General features: G+C 40.7%; 2 protein-coding genes across 2 annotated transcripts in view; both read left to right on the top strand.

The window, feature by feature from the left end:
- Nucleotides 1–595: 595 nt before the first annotated feature.
- Nucleotides 596–1,394, top strand: LOC307250339 (metallothionein A-like). The gene is made up of 3 exons (XM_080027387.1): nucleotides 596–674; nucleotides 793–861; nucleotides 1,170–1,394. The coding sequence occupies exons 1-3, from the start codon at nucleotides 650–652 to the stop codon at nucleotides 1,259–1,261; spliced, it is 186 nt and encodes a 61-aa protein (XP_079883513.1). The 5' UTR covers nucleotides 596–649; the 3' UTR covers nucleotides 1,262–1,394.
- A 2,902-nt stretch (nucleotides 1,395–4,296) lies between these two features.
- nup93 (nucleoporin 93) overlaps nucleotides 4,297–24,277 on the top strand; it is a 33,889-nt gene continuing 13,908 nt past the window's right edge. Inside the window, exons 1-4 of the mRNA XM_080027277.1 lie at nucleotides 4,297–4,411; nucleotides 5,672–5,852; nucleotides 9,699–9,816; nucleotides 22,669–22,731. Of these exons, the coding sequence (XP_079883403.1) occupies nucleotides 5,674–5,852; nucleotides 9,699–9,816; nucleotides 22,669–22,731 (360 nt within the window). The 5' untranslated portion in view covers nucleotides 4,297–4,411; nucleotides 5,672–5,673. The remainder of the gene's footprint in view (nucleotides 4,412–5,671; nucleotides 5,853–9,698; nucleotides 9,817–22,668; nucleotides 22,732–24,277) is intronic.

Below are 24,277 nucleotides of genomic sequence, written 5' to 3'. Positions count from 1 at the left end.
TGACTAAGCAAATTATCCTTCAAGTTGTAAATCCGTGCGCAAACTGAGCGCATGATAATACTTTTTTTTTAAACTGTGCGCACCATTATTTTTGCTCACGGCATACCACATAAAAATATAAGGAAAGCACCCGGGCCTGTGTAATATTGACCACACACACGTTACACGTTTTTTCCTAACGGTAGACACAAGTGGTGTTTTAATACTTATTTTTTATTTTGAATGTTCTTCAGATCTCCTTTTACAGCAATTACTTTCACTTAGAAACAATATCCATTACAATGGGTCATAACATTCATACGCTCTTACGTATCTAATCAAATCGACAGGAGAATATGTCCAGAAACACAAGAAAGAAGAAATAAAAAATATTTAACAAACAAGTGGTGTTTTAATATCCTCGTATAGGTTACTAATTGAAAATGAACCAAATTATGAACTTAAGCTGCCACACATTTTTTTTAATCTTTTTTATTTACACACGGTGTCCCTCATTTATCACGTGCACCATGACATTGGCGCGTTTTGCACCCGGTCCTGTTGTTCCCAAAACGCTATAAAGTAGCCGCCCATTCACTCACAATCACAACACACTGCCTCTCCTGAGCCTGAACACCTTCATAAGACGTAACAGACATCACCTGAAGCCATGGACCCTTGCGACTGCTCCAAGAGTAAGTGTTCTCTCTGTCAATGTTTATCTGTGTTCTGAACATGTCTCTTGGTTGTATACAATGTTCAATTAAGCTGGTAATTACATGGAGCTGATCTGGCTTAATGTTTGCTCTCTAGCTGGAAAATGCAACTGCGGTGATTCCTGCACCTGTACAAACTGCGCCTGCAAATCCTGCAAGAAGAGTAGTAAGTCAAATAACATCCTGCCTTTTAAAAATACAAAGTTATTTCCTCACCCTCCTTCTGTGGACTTTCTAGTGCCAACTGAAATATCTAAAATGTTCCCTGCTACCCACGTGGCTCTAATTGGCTGCAACTTAAGGGTGTAAATTAAAGCTAACCAGGCTGACTTCTATTTTATATATTTTTCAAGATGCTCTTAGCTTGCAGTGGCCTGATCACTTGTCTATATATGAGACCATTGGCTGTTCTAAGCTACAGATGACTTGACTACTTGTCTCTCACTAATGAAGGCTTTCTTTCTTTTATTGTAGCCTGCTGCCCATGCTGTACATCTGGCTGCAAGAAGTGCGCCTCTGGCTGCTTGTGCAAGGGGAAGACTTGTGACGCCAGCTGCTGTCAGTGAGGAGCCTGCACCATCATCCCTCTGCTGACCTTGTGATGGCGACCGTGGAAACTTCTCTAAATGAATTCTAGTTGAAATGTCTACAGGGAATTATGTGTTTTGTGCTAGTCTTCAATGTTGAAATAAATGTGTTTCAAAGTGCATGTGTTGTCTTGGTTTACCTCTGTAGAGGGTAGGGTTTCACACCTGATGAGATTCAGGTGTGCTGATGCAGCAAAGTCTACTTAAGTCACTCACAAAAGGAACAATTGTTTGACCAGGTGGAAGGTAATGCTCTTCACTTGGAAGTAGGCATATGCTAGGCTCAATCTGAAGCCTTTATTTCTTTTTTCCATAAATTGTCAACGGGCTTGTCAAGGTATTAGGAAGTAAACCAATAATTGTTAGTTCTACTTAAAGGTGCAGTGTGTAATATGACATCATCAAGAAAGTTCTACAAAGTTCTAGAATGCAACGCTCCCTGGGTAACCCCGACCCTTTAGAATAATAACAGAAGCTACAGTGGCCTTCAAGGACAAGAACAATTCTAAATTTTAAACAATGCACCTGATGACATTCCAACTATGACACTTTCAAGATGGCGGCACTAGGCCTTGGTCTGAAATATGGACATATATGAGACCCTTTCTAAGGGAAAAAATAAAATAAAAATGTCAGCTATTATGCACTAAATTAAATGTACTTATGGATATTATAATTACTTTCTACAAAATCTGCTAGGAAATAAAACCCAAAATTCTACACACTGCAGGTTTAAAGGTGCAGTGTGTAATATGACATCAAGTAAGTTCTAGAAAGTTCTAGAATGCAACGCTCCCTGGGTAACCCCACCCCTTTTGAATAATAACAGAAGCTACAGTGGACTTCAAGGACAAGAACAATTCTAAATTTTTAACAATGCACCTGATGACATTCCAAAAACATGGATTCCTCCATAAGACTTGCCTGCTCAATGTACAAAATGTAATATTAATATTTGTAATTCTCTGCTCAGAAGGATAATTCAGATTATTGGCAGAGGTGATTTTACACCAATGAGGAAATTTTTATGAATGAGGATATTGATTTAAGATAATAAATTACTTAAAATGTTACACAGTGTCCCTTTAAGGGCCAGGTATAGGCTTTTCTCTGATTATATGCAAATGTTTGTTCTATCCTGGAGAAAAAAACTTAACAAGGGTGATTAAATTACTTCAATAATAAGTCCCAGGCCATGAAGTTTTAAATGCCATGAATACCAACCTTTTTTTTTCTTCCCATTTTACTTCAAGGAGATAACATCTGATAAGTGTTTCGATAATGTAGATGTCACACAAGCATGGCTGTGATATTAGTTTGTTATATGAGATGGTTGCACATACTGTTTTCTAATGAAGTAGCTCTTGGGGTTTGTATGTAGAGCAGCAAACCGTAGCATGGAAGAAGCCATCTGGCCCGGGCATAACGAGCATCAAGCTACGGCAACTGCTTTATTCTCATTAGGCAACAGCTAAAGCAAAAGAGCAATGGCTGTCATTGCCTTTTAAATCTAAGGGCCATCTCCAACTGAAAATCCACGAGACAGTTATTCAGAGTAGTACAGCGACTCAAAATCAAGTCAACTTTCGAGTGAAAAACTTAAGTGTGTTTAATAAAGATTCAAAGCAAAATGTGAAGTAGAGGTATTTCTTAAACAGATTTTTTCCTGGGGCGCCCTTAGCTCAGTTGGTAGGGCGGCCGGGCCCAGCAGCAGACCCGGGTTCGATTCCCGCCCGCGGTCGTCCTCTGCATGTCACTCCCCTCTCTGCCCCATTTCACCTCTGTCTCTCTGCACTATCAATAAAGCATAAAAATGCCCCCAAAAAATCTTAAAAAAAACATAAATTCTCCATTTATTAAAACATTTAATTAGGCAAATTATTTTCACGGCTATATTAGATTTTAGAACTTTTTAAAGAAAAATATATCCATGAAAGCAGACAAATCTGTGACAAGATAAACAATATATTATTATAGAGCAGTATGCTAGCCTATAATAAATGAAATAAGATTAACTTCAAATTGGTAGGCTATATTCATGATCCACACATGTTAATGTATATAATGAATATTTGCAAGAATTCTAACACACGTTTGATAAACTTAATTTTGGCTATGATGATCCATTTACAAGCTAGTGAGGAATTTGAGAAAGGGTGTGTGCAGAGCTGTGTGGACACACATCTTCAACTGTTACTTTACTGTATAGGGGATAGATTCTCATGAGAGGGAAAACACAGTACTAGTGTCAGTGTAAACATTTGCTAACTCACATTTTACCCCAGTATGCTTTGTGTATCTGTGCTCCATACAACTGTTATTTCAGATAACCTTGTCTTTGTTAACCTCAAAGGAGTAATGCAGTGTTGCTTCACATGCTGGCAGTAAATGTGAACGGTAAAAGTTGTGGTTGGTTGTGATGTGTTGGGAGACCCAATCTTTACAGTGAAGCAGTTTGCAATAATATGTAGGCCTACAGCTTTTAAGAGAGTAATACAATTCACAACGTTTTATAAAAACAACCTAATATTTTAACCTTTAATGATGTATTCGTGCCTTCAGCCCAGTACATATTGTGCAGACATGGAGAATGGAGGAATTATATTGCCCTCATGGACATTCAGTAATAAGTAGGCTTAGCAGCATGTATGCTTTTAGTCTAGCTGGAATAATTCACCTGAAAAAGTTATATTTAAATTATCCTAACAAAGCAAATAATGTGTGTAGGCTATATCAATATACAAAAATCAGGAAGAAAAAATTTCAACATTAATGAGAAACGAAACACCTTGACTTGCACTGTTGTTTCTGTAGCCTGGAAACTGAAAGTGTGGTGACTTGTTTCGGATTGACAGCAGGCCAGGCATTTGCCTTGTTCAAAGTTTGCTGTTGGACTGTTTGCCTGCACCAGGCGCTATGTCTTATTTTGAAGGAGGCAAGCGAGGAGCGTAATATCCGGCACGGATCGCGTCGTCCAATCAGCTTCGACTCCAGAAGTGCCGGGGCAAATAATCAAATAATATACTTTCATGCATGTTTCTCACTGCCAAGCTAAATTGAATAGACGGTAATAACTGTGTAGCGGAGGAATTAATACAGGACCACACTCCCATCTGTTCCACACAACAGGTATGAAGCTTGCCTACCTGCAACAGTGAGCACATCATATAGAAACATTTTGAAGCCGACACAACTGCGAGCATGCGAGAAAATGTTAGCCGCTAGCCTGTTAGCCTGCTAGCTGACTGTTGAGCGCCATTCATTTTGACGTAAAGCTAACTCGTAAAGCACACCAACAAAGCGAGGCCAGAAAGGAAATTTGTATTAACATTAGGGTTTCATCAAAGTTTAAAGTTTGGTTTCTTATTTACCCTTCTTCTTTAAACATGTTGCATGACCTTTCAGACTCCCTCTTGCTTTTGTCTCGAGTCTGACGAGTTGCGAAACTAGCCAGACGAGGTGTTGTGCTAACGCCGCTAAACTAATCTGACAACCACGGCTCTACATGCGCGCGCTGCAGCTGTCATTCTGTTTATGACAGTGGTCAAAATAAATGTAAGGTTACTGTGTGTCCATTTAACTCTAGGCCACTCATAGTTTATTCACCGTTTTGTTCATTGCATGTCTTCTACACTGGATGCTTTCAATGTAAAGGAGTAGTGAAGTGGACTATTTATTGAGTGTTTACACACATTTAATATACAGGCTGTGATTTGACCACGGCTTTAAACATTCACATGTAAAGTATAATTCACAGCATGTATAGCACGTGATTTATACTTTACATTGATGAGCAAGAGCTAACATGTTCCTTGTGGAAAAAAAGCAAGTTTAGCATATATTCTACTTCTGTAGTGTTTGTTTTATACTCCAGCCCATTGGTTTTACATTACTTAGTCAATGACTGCTTGAACCCTGTAACCTACTAAATACTACTAGCTGTAGTTTGGTCTGGCTGTGCGAGAGTAGTAACCCACTAACAACTCTCAGCACACATCAGCAGGTCACCGCCTGTTAGGGGCTAGGTGAATGACTCTTACCTTGTTCGATTTTTGCTAACTCGGGGGATGACAAAATCCCATCAAAGTTATGGCAAAAATATGGTGGGAAATCTTCAATGTCATATTTTCCAAGACTTAACATAATATTCTGGCTTTGTCTCAGATTAATTCATTGTTATCCTAAAAGTGAATGGTCCCTCAACATTTGTAGTAGGGGTATTCGAATACTCTCAAATTTTAGCTGAAAGATTTGATTTAAACTCAGACTTCACTTTGCACTGTAACTCCCAGCTAAACTAAGATGTATTCCAAATACACTGGCTTTGTAATTAAGCGCCAAGTTAAAGAATCTTCCTCTCTCTTTCTCTCTCTCTCTCTCTCTCTAGAGGTATGGATGCAGAGGGTTTTGGGGAGCTGCTGCAGCAGGCAGAGCAGCTAGCTGCAGAGACTGAAGCGGTGTCGGAGCTGCCCCATGTTGAGAGAAACCTCCAGGAGATCCAGCAGGCTGGGGAGAGGCTTCGATCCCGCACCCTTACCCGCACCTCGCAAGATGCTGCCGATGTCAAAGCGTAAGGAAACACTGGGGTCATGCTGCAGTTAGGGCTGCACGATATTTCCCAAAATGATTATCACGATTATTTTGGTCAATATTGATATCACGATATTTTACCACGATTATTCAGTAATTTTAGTGAGTAAAATATTTTTATTGGATTGTCACGTAAACATAACAGCGCTTTCATATCCATGTGATCGGCTATGCAATATTACTGATAATGTACATATATTTGCATACAGAGCACTGCTTTAACTTTTCCTTGTGCTACATTTCTGTTAAATAACACATCTTTGTTTCCTCATATGACCTCATTGCATCTCCTAAAAGCAAAATATAAAATATTTTACTCCATTCATTGTACCTGCATGATGGATGTGTATAAAACTTGATTTTGAACTAAATAAAATTGTGCCCACAATGTATAAATAAAATAAGTATATTGTGAGCTGCGCCCTGTCAAAATAAATCACAACCTATATGGCTCTACTATGTCGAAATTTAATTTGAAAGGACGGAGACGGGAAGTGGCAGGTAACACTCAGCAACACGTTAGTTAACTGTTGCTGCCTCTCATGCCTTTACTCGCAACGCGAGGTTTCATCTTCGCTTCAGGTCGTGTGTACGCCGAGGCACTGACTGTATGGAGTTATTAGCAACCCTGAGAGCTTGTCTAATAACTGGAATAGGCATTGCAAACTAAGTTCTTATGTAATGAAAACGTAGTTCAGTACGCCAGTAAATAGGAACGACCAAGGATACGAACTTGCAACGGTGGAATAGTCTACTCGCCCAGCTAGACTGTCTGCTTCAGCTGACTGAAGGCTCAGGCTCAGCTGTTAGCCACAGAGCTACTGTTTTGCTAACACAACTCAAGACTCGCACACTGTACAAACAAATAGTAAATGTAATATATATAACATATTTAACAAGAGCTCCATCTAGCTAACAAAGCAATAGCCCCCAAAATCAATAACACAATTCACGGAGAAAATTACTGCCGAACATTTACATTGCGGGCTGCAGCCTGAAGTTACTGTAGCCTATAGGCTAACTGTCAATATGCAGCCAAACGTACTCACGTCGTGTTGACTGGAGTCCTGTCGGACATTAACCATGACTCCTGTGTTCCCTGCTCTCCTGATACATGCAAAGACGTGTTGAAAAAGTATTCCATTGTTTTTTGAACGAGTAGTAGCCCTGTTTGTGGACGTCTATCCATCAAAACTATGACGTAGGTCCTTAGGTGACCCGTTCGCTATACATTATAGGCTACTCTTGACTGCGGTCTGTCTTGCTGGACATAACAGACCTGGCAAAGTGTCATGTAATAATGGGTTATAAATCCGGTCCCACACAAAAAAAGAGACTAACAAGGGGATGTATGTGATTTAACAAGCGCAAATATCTGCTCTTGCTCGCGCGATAAGCAGCAGCTTGCTTCTCCGCGCGGCTCTTGGAGTGCTTTCTATCTATGCGGGCAGAAAATTGTTCACACTTTGGGGGCGGAGCCACTGGACTTTGATTGACAGCTCTCGGGAACCTGGGGTTGCCAGGTTGGAGCATGAACAGGCACATGATCAGCGAGTGGTTTGGGGAGTGATTGATTTGCTTCGCAGCTGAGCACACATTTAAAATATCGCACATTCATGTACACGTCATCGTGGGAAGCCAATATCGTCATCGCGATGAAAATTCGATATATTGTGCAGCCCTAGCTGCAGTCAGAACATCTCTGTTGTTACAGTATGTTGCTGTATTAGTGCTACCTAAACAGGCAGTGATACAAGTCCATGTGCTTTAATATAGTAGTATCTTATTACATTTTTGGACTTTCTTACATGGTTGTGTTTTAAATGTTTTCTATCAAGTGAGGAAATTCAGATCATTTTGATACAAAGCTTCCCTAAATTGATTTACTTTCTACTAACTATGGACATCCAAATATTTGTATATTTATACTTTACCTTTCAATCTTATTCTTCTGTTCAACATGTCTGAAGATGTGACACGTTTATAGATTTTGACATTTAACATACAATATTTACAACTGTAAATTGGCCATGGATAACGTACTTAAAGGCCTACTTTACCGGTTGGAATATGAAGGTGTATTGAACTCGGAGATCCTATGAAGTATAAATGTGCAATTTAAAAAAAAAATCGGATCATCCTAGCCTGAGAAAAGGCAGAAAGAGTGTTTTACTGTCTAACCCTACATTTCTCTTTCTGTGACATCACACTGTCTAACCCTACATTTCTCTTTCTGTGACATCACAGAAAGAGAAATGTAGGGTTAGGGGCCACTCACACTAGGGCCGCGGCCCCGTGCCCGAGCTCATTTGCATACTAAAGTCTAGAACATTTGGCTAGTGTGACCACGCCATCCGTATTCTAGCACGGAACAGCCCCTTGGCCACGGCCACCTGGGAGAGGTGTACCGTGGCCAAAGTACAGATGCTAATGAGATGACACGCGCACAAGCAAGCGCACAGGCGGCGTTCCTGACGTGAATTTATTAAGGATGCATTGTCCGTTAACGTCCGCTGCCTTTCTAGTCGGCACCAGAATTGCCCACCACTTGGACATAGCTACATAAAATGTGTGAGCATTAACGTGTGTGTAGGCCTAGGTGTGGGCTAATAAAAGAGGGAGAGAGCTAAATAGGTGAGCGCAGAAAGCAAAGCAAAAAGGTTTTCGTGTTTACTCACGTTCGTCAGATGATTTCTTTCTTTTTCCTCCCGTCAGCTGTCATAATACTGTCTTTACGCATGGCGGTGGAGACGAACACAAAACAACACACAACGGGACTCCGCGGCCCGGTGATAAGGAAACAGTAGCCTACACTAAGGTTTAACAAGAAACTTTATAAAGACACTTAAAAAAACGATCTCTGCCCATACAAAAAGTTCTGACTCGGATTACTTGATGGAGCGATCGATGTGTATAAAACCATCCGGTACGTATGGTCTGATGACGGGCGTGCTGCACAAATATGAGACTGTCCATCGCGAACATTACGTCAAGGCTACATTTTTTTTTAAAAACAATAGATTAAGGATTCTCGTTGCTCTAATTTGGAAGTGGAATATTTGATGCAAATGTGTCCGGATGAAAATATTCACAAACAGTCGTATAGCCTACAAGTAGACTACGCTTCAAATCCTAAACGCGCACGGTGACGTAGGCAAGGTGCAATCGTGCCCAGGCCACGAGCAGTGTGACCACGGGCCAGCGGGGGGGGAGTGGGGAGGGGGAGCGGAATCGTGCTGAATATTCCTGCAGCACGGAACAGGCAAACGGCCCTAGTGTGAGTGGGCCCTTAGACAGTGAGACCATAAAACACTCTTTCTGCCTTTTCTCAGGCTAGGATGATCCGATTTAATTTTTTTTTGCACATTTATACTTCATAGGATCTCCGAGTTCAATACACCTTCATATTCCAACCGGTGAAGTAGGCCTTTAATACAATTGACTGCCTAATGAAATGAAAATGCAACAGCGTTTATTAGTCATTTTGACCAATCCCATGTGACACATTGCTTCTGTAAGCATGAGTACACGCAAGAGGAGGTTTCATTAAATCATGTTAAACAAATGACCTCTTCTTTTTTTTTAAATGAAAGATATTTATTTTATAATTTGATCCATTTTTTATATACGTCTTCAACATGAGACCTGTGTAATTTGTTCGGAGCTGACACGACCAACCACTGTATAGCACTGCAGTTTTACTAAAGCCTCTTGCGCCCTCTAGTGGTTGTCGAGCAAAACTACAGCTCATTGTCTGTCTTCGCTATCAGATTAGCCTTTCATTGCACTCACTCATTCTCACCACCCATCTGTTTTATTCTCTCAGGTCAATCCTCCTTGGTTCCAGAGGTTTAGACATCTTCCACATTTCTCAGAGGTTAGAAAGCCTCAGTGCTGCCACCACGTTTGAGCCCCTGGAGCCCGTCAAAGACACTGACATCCAGGTATGAACGACCTAATAAGCTGTCAGTCCAGCTGGCTGCTTGCTTTGCAGTTTTATGACATTTACCGTACATAGATTGTTTCACGAGGGAAAAACTAACCATATATTTGTTTTTGTTAAATATAAAAAGGCACACTCAAATTTAAAATGTTTAAAGATATAAAATAATTGCAAAGTGATGGGTCTTTCTATAGGAAACAATCTATGGCTAAGCATACATGATTCCAAACCTAGGTTGCAGAGCGACTGCATTAACCAGATAACACAGACAAGAGCTATAATTAGTTTTTGGGCCAAGGTATGGAAGTAGCGTTAATTAGCTACAGATGATAAAATCTGCCGGCAACGGTTGTTCCCTCGATAGAGTGAAAACTCCCTGCAGAGTGTTTTTAGTTTCGGTCTGAAAATGTCTGAAATTTGTTACCAGGTACCGTCCGGCAGGGATAGAGGGGGATAACAGATGTACATACACACAGTTACCCTGTCATCAATCAGATTTTAAATTGAGTTCATATTTCATAACACCTGCTATGAAGTTATTAGAGTGGCATATAATGATGCCATGAGGTTGTTGCTGCGTGTTCCTAGGTGGCACAGTGCTAGCCAGTTATTTGTGTCCTCTAATGTACCTACATGTCAGGCACTGTTGCGAAAGTTGATGTTCAGTTTCATGTGTCGTTTGGATTTGTCAGAGAATGGCATCATTATGGGCTTAACCAACCCTATGATGGGCTATCGGTTCACATCCAGGCTTCGAAAGCATTGGCATGATAGCTTGCACCTATTTTAGTACAGTATTTTATTGAGTAATGTATTTTAATGTGTTCTATGTGTGTGTGTATGTTGGATGTGAGTGGACCATCTGAGTCCTTAATAAAGATTATTATTAGCCATGGAGGCATGTATAAGGACCTTATCACAGAATTCTAGAAAGCTGACTGAACCGTGTGTGTAGAGTTGTCCCACTTTTGTTACCTGTATAATCTTAATACATATAAGACATGATTCAAATAGCTCAACTGTATTTGTTCTAAAGGCTACACTAGTTCAGGTGCTGTCGTCCTACATACTTTTGGACATCTTGAGTTGTTCAACATCTTCCTTTATCCATATCATTCAGATGTTTTACAACCTTAATGTCATATTTTTATAATGTCAACTTCTCCTCCTGTGATTTTTGTGGGTTTATTCTTTGCACACGGCATCTATTGCATGTCCTGGGAGTGGGATCCCTCTGTTGCTCTTCATGAGTTTTTTTCCAATTTTTCCTAGAAAAGTATTTTTTGGGGTGAGTTTTATTCCTTATCAGGTCTAAGGGCAGACGGTGTTGTATGCTTTACAGATATTAAAGCACCCTGGAGCAATTGTTCTATGTGTGATACTCAGGGTTTTTCCTGGCTCAGAATGGGCCTTTGGGGGGTCAGTACGCGACCGACTTTTTTTGGGGTCGCGACAGTAAAGGCAAACGGTTTGTGTATTTTAAGAGGGGTGTTGGGTTGGGAGAGGGGAGTTTCTGTCCAGCTCAAGAGCATTTCAGTCAGCCTGTCAATCACTGCGTTACCATGGAGCTCACTGACGCTTATGAAATCACAATAAACAACCTGTAGATATGAAGTCAAAATACTAATAATGACTAGGCCTACCTGTTTAATACTTCAATTGTTTCTAATTGATCTAAACCATGGAAGAAGGTAGGGCTGCTTAATTATGAAAAAATCATAATCATGATTATTTTGAGTGATCACATTGTGTTATCACGATTATTAAAGACAGCTAATCATTGATTTAAGAACATTATGCATTTATTTTACTTTTAACAAGGTTTTTTTCTAAAAACACCATGACTTTGGACTTTAAACAAAGGAGCTTTAAACTTCCTGTGTTTTTATTCATTGATTGCTTGGTCATAGACCACTATGACTCGACTTAAAGTGAATAAACAAATTGGTCGGGATGTTTAAAGGTGCAGATCAGGTCGTATATCACATTTCTTTCTCTCTCTCTGTCTCGGTCGCGTATGTCATGTTACTCGCGTGTCCGCGCGTGACAAATCTTGCACATTATTTTAGTTTGTTGTGAGTCTGAAGTGTTTTCAGACAACACAATTAGTTTTACCTTTATTCTCGTCATCTAGAAGTTTTTCAAAACACCTGGCAATGCGCAACATCTCCCTCGTACTCTCTGGACTAGCCGTTAGCGAAACTATCAGGTGAGGGAGGGGCCGAGCGGAGCTCACGGCTGAAAGGGTTTGCTGCATTTATAAGCCTGCATGCCCCGGCGAGCGGAACAATGATAGTTTAATAACGATTATCCCCGACCTGATTTCTTTTTTTACAACTGAGATTGCAAGTAATATGACTGGAATGGCGCGGAAATGGAAACACATTTGGAGCCGTTTTAAGTAGATTTTTATTTATTTATCTATATATATAAAAAAAAAAACACTTTGGCGCTGAGGATTTTCCTTTGGGGGGCGCTAAAAGTCCTTTGGCGGGCGCCAACATTTTTTGAATGCAGGAAAAACCCTGGATACTGGGTTGTTAAAAATAGTATCGACCTGATTAGACTTGACGCTGTGATTGTGTAGATCTGGTCAGTGTTGGGAAAGTTCTTTTTCTACGTGAACTAGTTCAAAGTTCAGTTCACACCCTTTAAAATGAACTAGTTCAGTTCATAGTTCATAATTCAAAATTCTGAACTAAGTTCACAGTTCAAAAATGAACTAGTTCATAGTTCTTTTTTTTTAAAATATGTTGCTGCAGGCTATTATTTTTCTAAATAATTGCCACATTCCATATAGAACCACAGCTACATATTAAGGGCTGTTTACGATGTCTTTTAGCGGGGGTTTTCTTTGGAAATCTGGCACTCGATGAACGATTGAACGACTGTAAGAGCGCCGTTCACAAACGCCAGAATGAGCGCGTTCGCAAAAACGTTCATGAGGCAGAAATACATGCGTTCAGTTCATGTTCGCCCCCAATATGAACGAGTTCATGAACGAACGTTCATTGAACGCGTTCAGGCACAACACTGGATCTGGTGTACAGATTGTTTTACAGAGAAACATAGCTGAAGTGTGACGCAATAATCAGGTTGAGTCAGGCGTAAGAAGAACATAGAGTTGGATATCTGATACTTTCCTGTAGGAAGAAAAGCTTACAGTGGTCTACTGGTGGGCAGCTTTTACTGTGAAGCATGGAGGGGGAGGGTTACATTGCCATTAACAGAAGCTTAACTGCCCAGCTCCATTACATTACATTACCAAGCAGGGTCGATGAGCAAATACAAATCATGATAAGTTGCTTTAAGTGAAGTCAGTTGTGTCTTCGTCCACTTGGGCTGAAGACATGTTTGACATTTTTATTGAATTGTGGGTAATATAGGCGCCAGCTTTTGACAAGGAAAAAGATTTTGGGGAATCCAAAAGACGATATCGCTGGTTCTGTTGCATCTATTTTGATGTTTCAACCTGAATCTTACTGAAATGGTTTAAGAATGTATTACTTTTTACGTTGTTTACATTATGTAGTCTTTTTTATCTACATGTCTAAGTGCCTTTCATTCTTAGTGGTCAGCAGGATCGAGCCTGGACTGGTTTGACTGACTGACTGACTGGAAGAGCACTTAGCTTCTGGCAGTGTGGGGCCACACACACACACACTCAAACACTCCCTTGTCTGCTCTCGCTCCCTTTATTGGTTTATAAGATGACAGTACATTACCACATTTTAGAAGGCATGTGCATTATATCATTCAGCCGAATGGTTCCTCTGCTTTGTTACACACACAACCACAGCTCCATTTGAACAACCTTATTCCAGGATGGTGGTAGATACAAAGTAATAAGAAAAGTCAGCTGAGATAGTAGCATTTTATCACCAGCTGCGTAGGTGCGTTGGGCGCTTTGAACCATTTTTGACACAAAATTATGAAGCGCCAGATTAGGAGCAACATGAACGCGCATAGCTGTCGTTCGGAGGGAGGAGCTACAGCAGGTAGAACGTTGGGAAAACAGCCGTTGGAATCCCAACGGCTGAAACTCTCAACTGCAGCTTTAAGGCATGCATATATTCTGTAATAATGTATGTGAATGAGCACTAAAACAAACAGCATTGCTTCTACCTGCATTTCTGATTGCTAACTAACTGACCTTACATTAAAACCATTTGTTTTTTGTTAGTGGCTCATTCAGCCTTACACACAGTAAAAATATACTTCTAATAAAAAACAGGGTCTACAACAGATATCTACATTACATCTGTATTTCAGTGGTTAAATTAGCCTTTCGTCCTCCTGACCTTAGTTCTCGTTGAAGTTTTTCTGAATGTTAACCACCTCATCATCTACATATATGGATGAACAAACATATCAGACAACTTGCAAACTACGTCCTCAAAAGTAAGAGTAGAGTTACATTCACATATTTTTAGCACAGAGTGAACAAAATGAAAGATGTTAGGGAGTCTTCCGATAAGCTGGCTACTAGTGCTTTGGGAATTCTCTTTTATTTGAGATCATTTATATTAATAGTTAACTCTAATTGCAAATTGTTCGCATGACAAGGAGCCAAAAAAAAAATCTGACTCAGGAGACCGTTCAGGAATAACTCCCGGCAAAGCTTGTAGGGGATTCTGTTTGAAAGTAAGACCACTGAGAGAGAAATCTGAGCCAAATCCTCAATCTCATCATCACCAAGCTATGCTGCAGCCCTCCTTTTTCCTCCTACAAATCTCCATTAAGCATCCTGCTTGGAGAGTTGCATAGCACTCACTCATCCTTCTACAGCATCACTCACTTCCATTCAAAACATGCAGTCTCACAGTATTCTTAACACATATTCTATGCCTAACATGATTCAAGATTCATTAAAGGCTTTGGCCTAGTAAATGTTAGATAATGAAACTAACATACTAAGTGATACACACTAGTAAGTAGCTAAAAATAATAATAACCTAAACACCTAAAGGCTAAAAACCTTTCCAGACATCTTGGGGCGCACTCACACTAGGCCATCTGTTCCGTGCCCAAGCACGTTTGCCCCCTAAAGTCTAGATCGTTTGGCTAGTGTGAGCAGCACGCCATCCGTACTCCAGCACGGAACCCAAAACAACACACAGCGGGACTCGGCGGTCCGGTGATAAGGAAACAGTGGCCTACACTTACGTTTAACCAAAAACTTTATAAAGACACACTTAAAATAACGCTCTCTGCCCATACAAAAAGTTCTGATTTGGATTACTTGATGTGTATAAAACCATCCGGTACGTATGGTCTGATGACGGGCCGTTATATCAATAATAAACAGTGTCCTGCACATTTATATGAGACTGTCCGCCATGACCCATTACGTCAAGGCTACATTTAAAAAAAACAATAGCTTAAGGATTCTCGTTGGTCTAATGTGGAAGTGGAATATTTGATGCAAATTTGGCCGGATGTGAGGCCAAATGCTACAAACATTTGAAAATGAAAACATCTGCAGGTGTTGAGTTAGAAAAGGGATCTTTCCAGACCTGTGTAGCCCGCTTCTCATTTCTGCTTTATGCTACATATTTTCTACTAGCATAACGCCACAGTACATCTCTGATTGAACTGTTGACAGGTGAGTTGCATTGTGGGTTGCAGGATTTGTCAAGGAAGAAGGGATTGCTTTAATAAAATACAACATCTGTGTAGAAATGTGGCTACCCATTACTGAGAGGGTTTAAGCATTTAATCATTTGTAGTGTTCACTTCATTCCTTTACAGTGTTCCTCTTTTTAATGATTCAACAACATATTCTGTATCCCCTCTTTACCTTCATCTTCTACCTGGTACTTTTTCCTTTTCCCTTCTCCCCTCTTCCAATGACCCCCTCTCTTCCACTGTCAGGAAAGTTGCTGCATTATGTGAAACACTTGACATCAGTTCGCAGCTCCAGTGAGTGTCTGATGATGAGGAAATGACAGTACATTCTTTTGAGGTGTATTATGTTAGGAAGCATCAGTATTGTTGAACCAACAAAGGTCATTGTAATAATGCAAAACCTATTTTAATGGTTGAATTTTGCTCTAAATGATGCAAGGTCATAGGACTTTGGTAGGGGGGTAGTACTGGAGGTTGATAGACAGATCCTAAGAAAATGGCAACATGCTGTCAGTCTCTCTCTCTCTCTCTCTCTCTCTCTCTCTCTCTCTCTCTCTCTCTCTCTCTCTCTCTCTCTCTCTCTCTCTCTCTCTCTCTCTCTCTCTCTCTCTCTCTCTCTCTCTCTCTCTCTCTCTCTCTCTCTCTCTCTCTCTCTCTCTCTCTGATCTTACTATAGAAGGCAGCCTATATACATGGAAACAGTCCTCGATTTAGGGATTCGGGGGTGCAGACTACATGACCCACAACAGGCATCTTGTTCAGATTTAAAAATGGATGTGCTTCTTAAACGGAGGTCTTCTTTCTCTTTGTCCGTCTCATCGGATATTAATTTTTTTCTGCACATACGGAGAGGAAATATATAGGTGAAATCAATTGAAAACATTTGAAAATTGTATGAATTTTAATTTTATGGCCCACGGAAGGGATAAAACTGTGTTGTCTCCCTATGAAGAGTCAAAATGTTGATGCTTAATTTTTATCTACACTTATTGACGCTACTACGTTGTATAAATTAAAATAACGAAGCATGTTGCTTATCAAATTCTTAAAGCTACTAACACATATACTGTACAGCATTACTACCAGCTGTCACCACCACCACCACATAGATGTCTTTACTATTAAAGCCTTGTTCCAGTTTTGCATTTGTACAGTACAGAGTATCTTTTTTGCGTCATCGTTGTGGATAAATACCTCCAGGGTTATTTGTTTTCAGTGTCATAAAATAATGTATACAATGCTAAACAAAGAATGACGCTTGGAAATATAGAGAGGCTAAAACCAAGAGAAAAGAGAAGAGGGAAAATCCTAGAAATTAGAAAGCAATCGAATGGGGAAAAACGGAACGAAAAATAAAAAGTATACATGGAAGGCAGTGCTGGCAGGAAAAATGGCGACCAGCTGCAGATTTTCTGTGTCCTCGTCTCACTTTAAACTGTTCCATCTTTTTCTGCCAGGGCTCTCTTTCTCTCTCATTCTCTCTCTCCCTCTCTTTCCTCACCTCCCTCTCTTTCAGCTGGTCCCTCTCCTTTTCTCTTTTGCTTTACCTTCTTTCCTCTTGCATTTTCCTTTTTTTTCACCCACTTACATGCTTTCTCTCCCTCCCTTGCTATTCTTCTGCCCTCCACAACTTCTTACATACACGTACACATATCCCTCGGCAGTGTTGGCATGTGTTCAGCGGATGCAGTTGGCTAAGCCCAGCATCTGCTGAGATAGACAAACACAACTGACATAGCATCACAGGGCGTGTGTGTGTATGCGTGTGTGTGTGTGTCGTGCACATGCTCCTTATGTTGCGTTCGCACGCCTGTATCTGTGTCAGTCACGATCGATAGCTAGCGTTTGCAGTGTCTCCGTGTGCTCATGAATGAACGTGTGTGTTTGTCTAGTGTAGATGGGTCTGCACGTGGGTGCATGCATCTTCATCCCGTCTGTGCTGGCCTGCAAATAGGAATGCGGCTATATGGCGTGTGCCTTTGTCTGGATGAGTGTGCCATCATGCGCACGAGACTACAACTGGAGGTGTATGTATTGTCATGCCTGCTTTGTGTGTGCTTTGATCGTCAGCCGGCATATAGGAATTCCCCCCCACCCCACCCCACCCTCCTACCACATGTGCCTCCCAAACCCTTCATTAACTAAACATGACCCTTAAGAGCATGATTAGCCTCATTTCAAGACAGGATGTCGGAAGCCATCAACCGAGGGGGAAAAATCCATTACTATAATTGCATTGAGCTGAGGGAGGGAAGAAAGGAAGGATGCATGGATGGATAAAAGAGGAAGAAAATCGGTGGGACTGAGGGATGTAGGGAGGAGGAGGAGGAGGAGATGCTGGGATGAACTGAAAGAGGGAGAGAGAGTATGGATGCTGAGTGCTGAGGGAGGAGGGGGGTGTCAGCTGATGGAAGGAAGAGATATTCTATATGAATCCATAGTTCCTTCTCATGGATCCCCCCTGTGTCTGAGCACTCAGTTGGTACGACCCTCCGACAATAAAACCAGCTCCATGGAGTCTTGATGTGGCACTACCACTCGGCACTCCAGCACACGCACAAGAGTCACTGGCCTGCTTTTGAAGGGGGAAAAGGCTGCAAGCGGACCGCCATGCCGGCCCCAAAGGGCACAGAGAACACGCCCCAGAATGGCGGCCACTGCTGCTGCCCTGGCAAAGCGACGCAGAGGGATGAAGAGGTGGAAAGACCAGGCTGGTCTCATGGGCTGTCAAAGCCCAGATACCTGGGCACAGACAAAGAAACCAAAACTATTTTTTCACTCTTTCTTGTCTCATCGTGTCTTCAAATCTGTCAGTCTGTCAGCCAGGCAGGCAGTAAGGCGCTCAGCATGAGTGAGTATTTCCCATACACATGGCACATGCACACACACAACTACTCACTCACAGACAAGGCATGTGCTTTGTCTCTCACACTTTTTATTGCCTCTGTCTATTTTCATCCTGCCTGGTTATGCTACAGTGTCTGCTGGTGTACAGGGGCCACAAAAAACATGATGACTATGATTATTGGAAGAAAAAAAATGAGACAAACCTCACAGTCGCTCTCTATTATATGTGTCATATGCTGCTTTCTATTTATATACACATGTATGTGTCATATGCTGTAGTACTTTATGTATAGATTTTTGCTACCCAGAAAGTAAATGAGTGAAGGGTGGGGTTTTACTGCGCGCACATGCACGCACGCACGCACACACACACACATACATACATACATACACACTCGGGCACTGGTCGGCTCATTGTGTCATGGCAAATGAGGACAGCCTCCCACTCTTACACTTATGATGACTGGCACAGAGAACAAGGCTCCTGTCTTTATTTCCCCTTTAACTGCTCTTCGTCTGTGTCCTTATGTAGCCTTTAGATTCCTCAACACCAGGTATATCTCTACACCATAACTCATCGTGTGTAATATGCACAAAGCCTAATCAGGGGAAAAAACAATCTGATTTCCCATACATACTGTAAGAGTCGCAGGCAGTGTGACTATATTGACCAATGCTAATGGGGCCTGTGTGCCGACACAGAGAAGGAGCACATGGGTACACATGAACATGCATATTTGAAAAAAAGCACATACTTGAACCTAATTAATTCATTTTTAAGTGTTGTAATTTTTTATGATGTCCTAAAAATATCGTGATTTTTGTCACTTGGCTTACAATAAGGTTTATTTCTAGAGAAACAGTCAGATGTCCACTAATCTTGATAAATATGTAATTTATAGAATTTAGGGACAAAGAGGAACTTCTATCAGTGGTATTATCAATTGAATGCAGACTAGCCTTGGGTTATGTCGTCTTTACTCAGTTCAGCTTTAATTTTTTGACGCAAGTCTGCTATTGTATTTAACGGCAACGCAGTATTTCCTGATTTATCTCTTATTGTAAAATTCTGCTCTGTGGCTGTGTTCCTGGGCTGTCTGGCCCAGCAGGCTGTGGATGTTCACATTGGGTTGCAGTTCTCTGACGATACACAATACAGGGGTGGGGCACCAGAACATGTACATCTTAAGATGCACCCTTTGCCCAGCACTGAATTGATTGTTGAAAGTGATAAGCATGCAGCAAAGTCTGTTAAAAAGGCACCTTACTTCTGACATCGTCTGCATTTAAATGCTTTTAAATATTTTGAAAATGTGTGATATTGAAACTGGCTTGATCCTTTAGTATTACCTTAAGTCTGTAACAATAAAAAATAGACTCTTCTATCTTTATCTAATAGCGGCGGTGACATTTCTTGTGCATTTAGAGTGCTTTGTTAATTTCTATTAGAAATATCATCCCAACTAATATTGTGAGGCAAAAAGACAAGTACTCATGAAATTGAAATGCATTTGCATCTCAGACAAATGGGAATATTGGCAACAGCTGTTGGCTAAGTTGTCAATTAAGATTTGGCCCAAAAACTGTTGCATTGGCAAAATCTTTGGCAGTACAAATGCAGCTGGCAACAGGCAACAAAATGACAGCAAAGAAAAAATGCTGAGGCAAGCGCCCGGCAGAGACATCAAGTATTGCCAAATGTGCCACCCCTGCTTAAGAGACTTTTGGTAAGGAGCACCCCTCCTACCCTCCTTGTGTGTTTCTGGGAAAGATGTCCGTCTCATTTACCTTCCTCCAGTTTACTGGAATAATCACCAATGACTCATGACAGTCTCCCGTTCTCTCGTCGTAGATAGATCCCAGAAGCCCCTGTTACAACTATTCTATTATTCTCTTCCTTTTTCCAGTGCAGCTCTCCGGTGAGCGTTGACCTGAGCTCTCCTCTGGTTAGAGTGGTTAAATATAGACCTATTATCAGCCTCTCCTGGGGAAAAAGGGAGATGAAGAAATAAGAAGGGAGGCAGCGGGCGGAGAGAAAGAAAACCAAGGGTATGGGCAGGTTAGGGAAAGAGAAACCAGCTCAGGCGTTAAGCTGCTTGACTTGTCTGGTCTTTTAAGGCACATTACTACTTACCTAGGTAGAGCTGCGCCAAACCGCTTGAACAAGATAAGAGTTCAATGTGTTAAACCCCGGTATCATGGTTTCCATTCTGCAAAGCTGTGGCTGTGAAAAGAAAAAATTAAATTAAATGTATAACAGCCACCAATCGTTTTTCTATGTAAGCCACACACCTGCAGAATTCATGCTGAACAAACAACTGTCCTATTTTTAAATAATCAAATTTGAATTCTGAGTTGAATATCAGAGTTGTTTGGACTTTTTGTGTGTTGCATCCTGGCAACTGTTACTTTTTGTCAAGATAGAGAATGACCAGTGCCACATTTTCATAAAGGCTGTATTAAAAAAGGCTACACGCGCAAAAGTGTGGTTTGAACTATCCTAGTTTAAGATAGGGTCTTAATGTATTGATCTGCTATCAGCAAGCAATTGAGACCAGGTAAATTGTCCCAACCAGATCATGATTTTTTAAATTTTTCTTTTTGTAAGGCTTAGTTTTTAATGCAGAAATAAGTATGAGCAACTCAATTGTGTTTTGCAATTGACGTTAAAAGAAGTTATCACAGTGAATGGGCACTCATTTGTCATTCAGAGGAATGTGAGTGAAGTAGGAGGAGGGAAATGCAATGACAGACAGAGGTGAAGGCTAACAGTAGGCCGGGCAACGTGTGTGTGTGTGTGTGTGGGGGGGATAGGGACATGAGAAGCCTAGAGCACCCACATCCCTGTAGAGCAGAATGGGCTCTAACTGCCTCTGAGAAATGGTGCGTTTTTCAAGCTAAAAATGGTCCTACCTACTTCTGATTTTGCCATAAATCTCATCCCTGAATTAAAATGTCTATTTGTCGGAGGGGAATACGTTAAGGCATTATTATGCAAGAGGTAGTTCCTTGCAATTCCTGCTCAGTTTAGTTTGTCTACTTAAGAGGAAAATGGTTCCAAAGATATAGGAAAGCTAAGGGAAACATCTCAAAATTTGGGATGCCCAATCTTAGCTATTTTTTCCAGATAATTCGAGAGAGCGCAGTAGCAGATTAATAGAAAAGTAAATTAACCTGATTTGAATTCAATTAAAATGGCTGCAATTTGTTGCACCATTCTAATTGAACTACATTGAACTAAGTAAGGCATTTAGAATTCATGTGGGCCTGTGGCAACCTGTGATTCATCCTTGGCATTATTTTAGACATCTTGTAGTCTTGACAATTAAATAAAAAAGTATTCTGTTCAGCTACTAGTCAGTGAACATGAAAGCATTGTTTGTGAAATTCGGCCTGTAAATGACTTTAAATGCTCATTATTTTATTCTTGTATGTTATTTCTAGTTGACATGTCATTTGTATTGGTGATGAATGTAACCCTGGGTTATAGGAACTAATGTTTGTATTCCCACTCCCAGTATTGACTTCCTGTACGTCGTTTAATGAGGGAAAAGGCTCCTTTCGTCAGAATGTCTGAATACAGAGATGAGACAACACTTTTTTTCTTGCTTGTGACTGATTTGCTTTAAATGAGCTGCCATTCATTGACCAACATATCAAAATGCTAAACATGTATCATGGTATTCTGCCCGGTAGAAGATTTTTTTTTATTCCTTGATATTGCATTGTAACCCTGCCAGTGACTCACTCTTTTATTTGCTTTAAGAGGATGGTATCAAAGTGTATACAGCTTAGCCACCATTTTAATGTTTTCTCAAGATGTCTGCCCCTCGTGTGGGTGCGTGTTCACCGACTTTCCCTCAGAAGGGTGCTGTTCTGCTCTCTTATGTAGCCCAGTTGTACATAATTACTCACTTGACTGCTCCGATCTTGTGTATAAGATAAGTAGTTTTATTATCAGTTGAGTAATATGCTTATATTCACTGTTTTCATCTGAAGATGAAGAGGAGGGGGATGTATGTATGCAGGGGCAGCCATCTTGAGATCAAAATGGAGTCACTGCTGACTGCTGTCTCATAGCAAGATGGTGTGTGAAAAGCACAAAACTTCTCTGTCCTGCCTATGCATCTATATGAAACGGCGAATACAGAAAGTGCATGATGGCAGTGTGCATGTCTAGGAAGGGCAGGGAAAAATTGAGAAGCAGCTTCTATTTCCCGTGGAGCAAATGATGGCGCACCTGCTGAATTTGCCCCCCTAGAACTCTCTGCATATACGCTTTATCTATGGCTTCATTTTGTACTGAATGTTTGAGCTAATATCTCCTGCTTTCTCTTTCTCCGTTTCTGTCTCTTCTCTGTCTGCGTCTCCTCCTCAGGGCTTCTTGAAGAACGAGAGGGACAACGCCCTCCTGTCAGCCATCGAGGAGTCTCGCCGCAGGGTCAGTATCCGCCCAGCATCTGATTGCTTCTTAGGTTGAAAAATAAAATGCTACATATGGGTGACAGAATGGTGACAGTGTGGAAAGCATCCAGATTCAGGCCGGGCTACAAAACCTACACCGCAGTATTTAAAAAAATATATATATATCTTTTTCATGATTTTTCATTCATTGCAGGTGAAATGGTTAATAAATGTAAAGGACGGAACGCAGTCATTAGACTCTATATTCAAAGACGGTAGTGATTTTTTTTTGTTGGTTCGCCTTATTTTTAATATTACTAGATCAGATGGAGTTTTCAGCCCTGCAGTGTGTTTGAATAATACACATCAAAATACAGGAACATTTAGAAAATAAAATCATATTTTTAGTCATTTCTGCTTGCTGTGATCTATAAGTCCTTCTGGTGTGTGAACCCTTGGGGAGTGATTTTGAAATGGCTTCCCTGATGTGCAAAACTAATATGCCCTGCGTTTAATTAGCTGGCGTTCCCATTATCTCTTTCTGCTCCCTGAGAGATGAGGGTGGAAAACTCAAATGCAGTGAAGATTAAAAAGAAAGCAGCTGTTATAGACGTCCCTGCAGATTTCTATCTAACCACTGTACCTTTTAAATCACATGAAAGTTGTGCTATTGGGCTCTAAACTGACATATTTAGTCTTGATTTTTCCAATTCTACACAACATGAATATGATCAAATACATACAAATCCATACACAACCTTTTTACCACGGACAACTCTGTTTTTTTGATGACATAACATTTTTGACAACAGTGATAAATATGATTGTTATAGAATTATTAGATCAGAAAAACCACTGCAGTTCACTTTGGTGGATAAACTATAAATGTGAAGGTGACCCCCCCCAAATTTACCATAGTTGGACAAGTTGCAGCTATGCAACTCAGAAATGTTCAAAGTAATTGCTCTGACCTCCAGGCGGTGACCAAGTTAACCAAGTAAATGGCAGCTCTAGTTCTAGCTCTAGTCTACATTTATATATCTCCCTGAGCTGGAGATTGGAAGGATTCAATTATCTCCCGCTCCCATTATCTCACTTTGAGTCTCTATGGAGAGTTAAAATAGACCACACTGTGTCCTGGTGGAGTTGAACAATCTTGACATGTCTCTTCTGCTAAAGTGTGTGTGTGTGTGTGTGTGTGTGTGTGTGTGTGTGTGTGTGTGTGTGTGTGTGTGTGTGTGTGTGTGTGTGTGTGTGTGTGTGTGTGTGTGTGTGTGTGTGTGTGTGTGTGTGTGTGTGTGTGTGTGTGTGTGTGTGCGTGCGCTGGAGATAATTTCTCTTGTACTAAATCCAGCATCTGTACAGAGTTTGTAAAATACTTTTAAATCTTGTCTTTTCAAGGTTTAAAATGTGCTTGAAATGCATAACTGAAAAATGCTGAATTTTCTCCATATTGACCAGACTGATTCAGGGGCCGTAATTAAAATAATGTCTAGTTTACAAAAAGCTGATTTTTTTTTTCAATAACTTCCTGCTGACTTACTTGAAATTGTATTGTGTTAATTGTGTAAATGTATTATTTT

The sequence above is a fragment of the Ammodytes marinus genome (assembly GCF_949987685.1).
Source record: "Ammodytes marinus genome assembly, chromosome: 5".
Classification (NCBI taxonomy): domain Eukaryota; kingdom Metazoa; phylum Chordata; class Actinopteri; order Uranoscopiformes; family Ammodytidae; genus Ammodytes; species Ammodytes marinus.
Note: the sequence above shows the minus strand (reverse complement) of the source record. Positions and strands in the feature narration are given on the sequence as shown.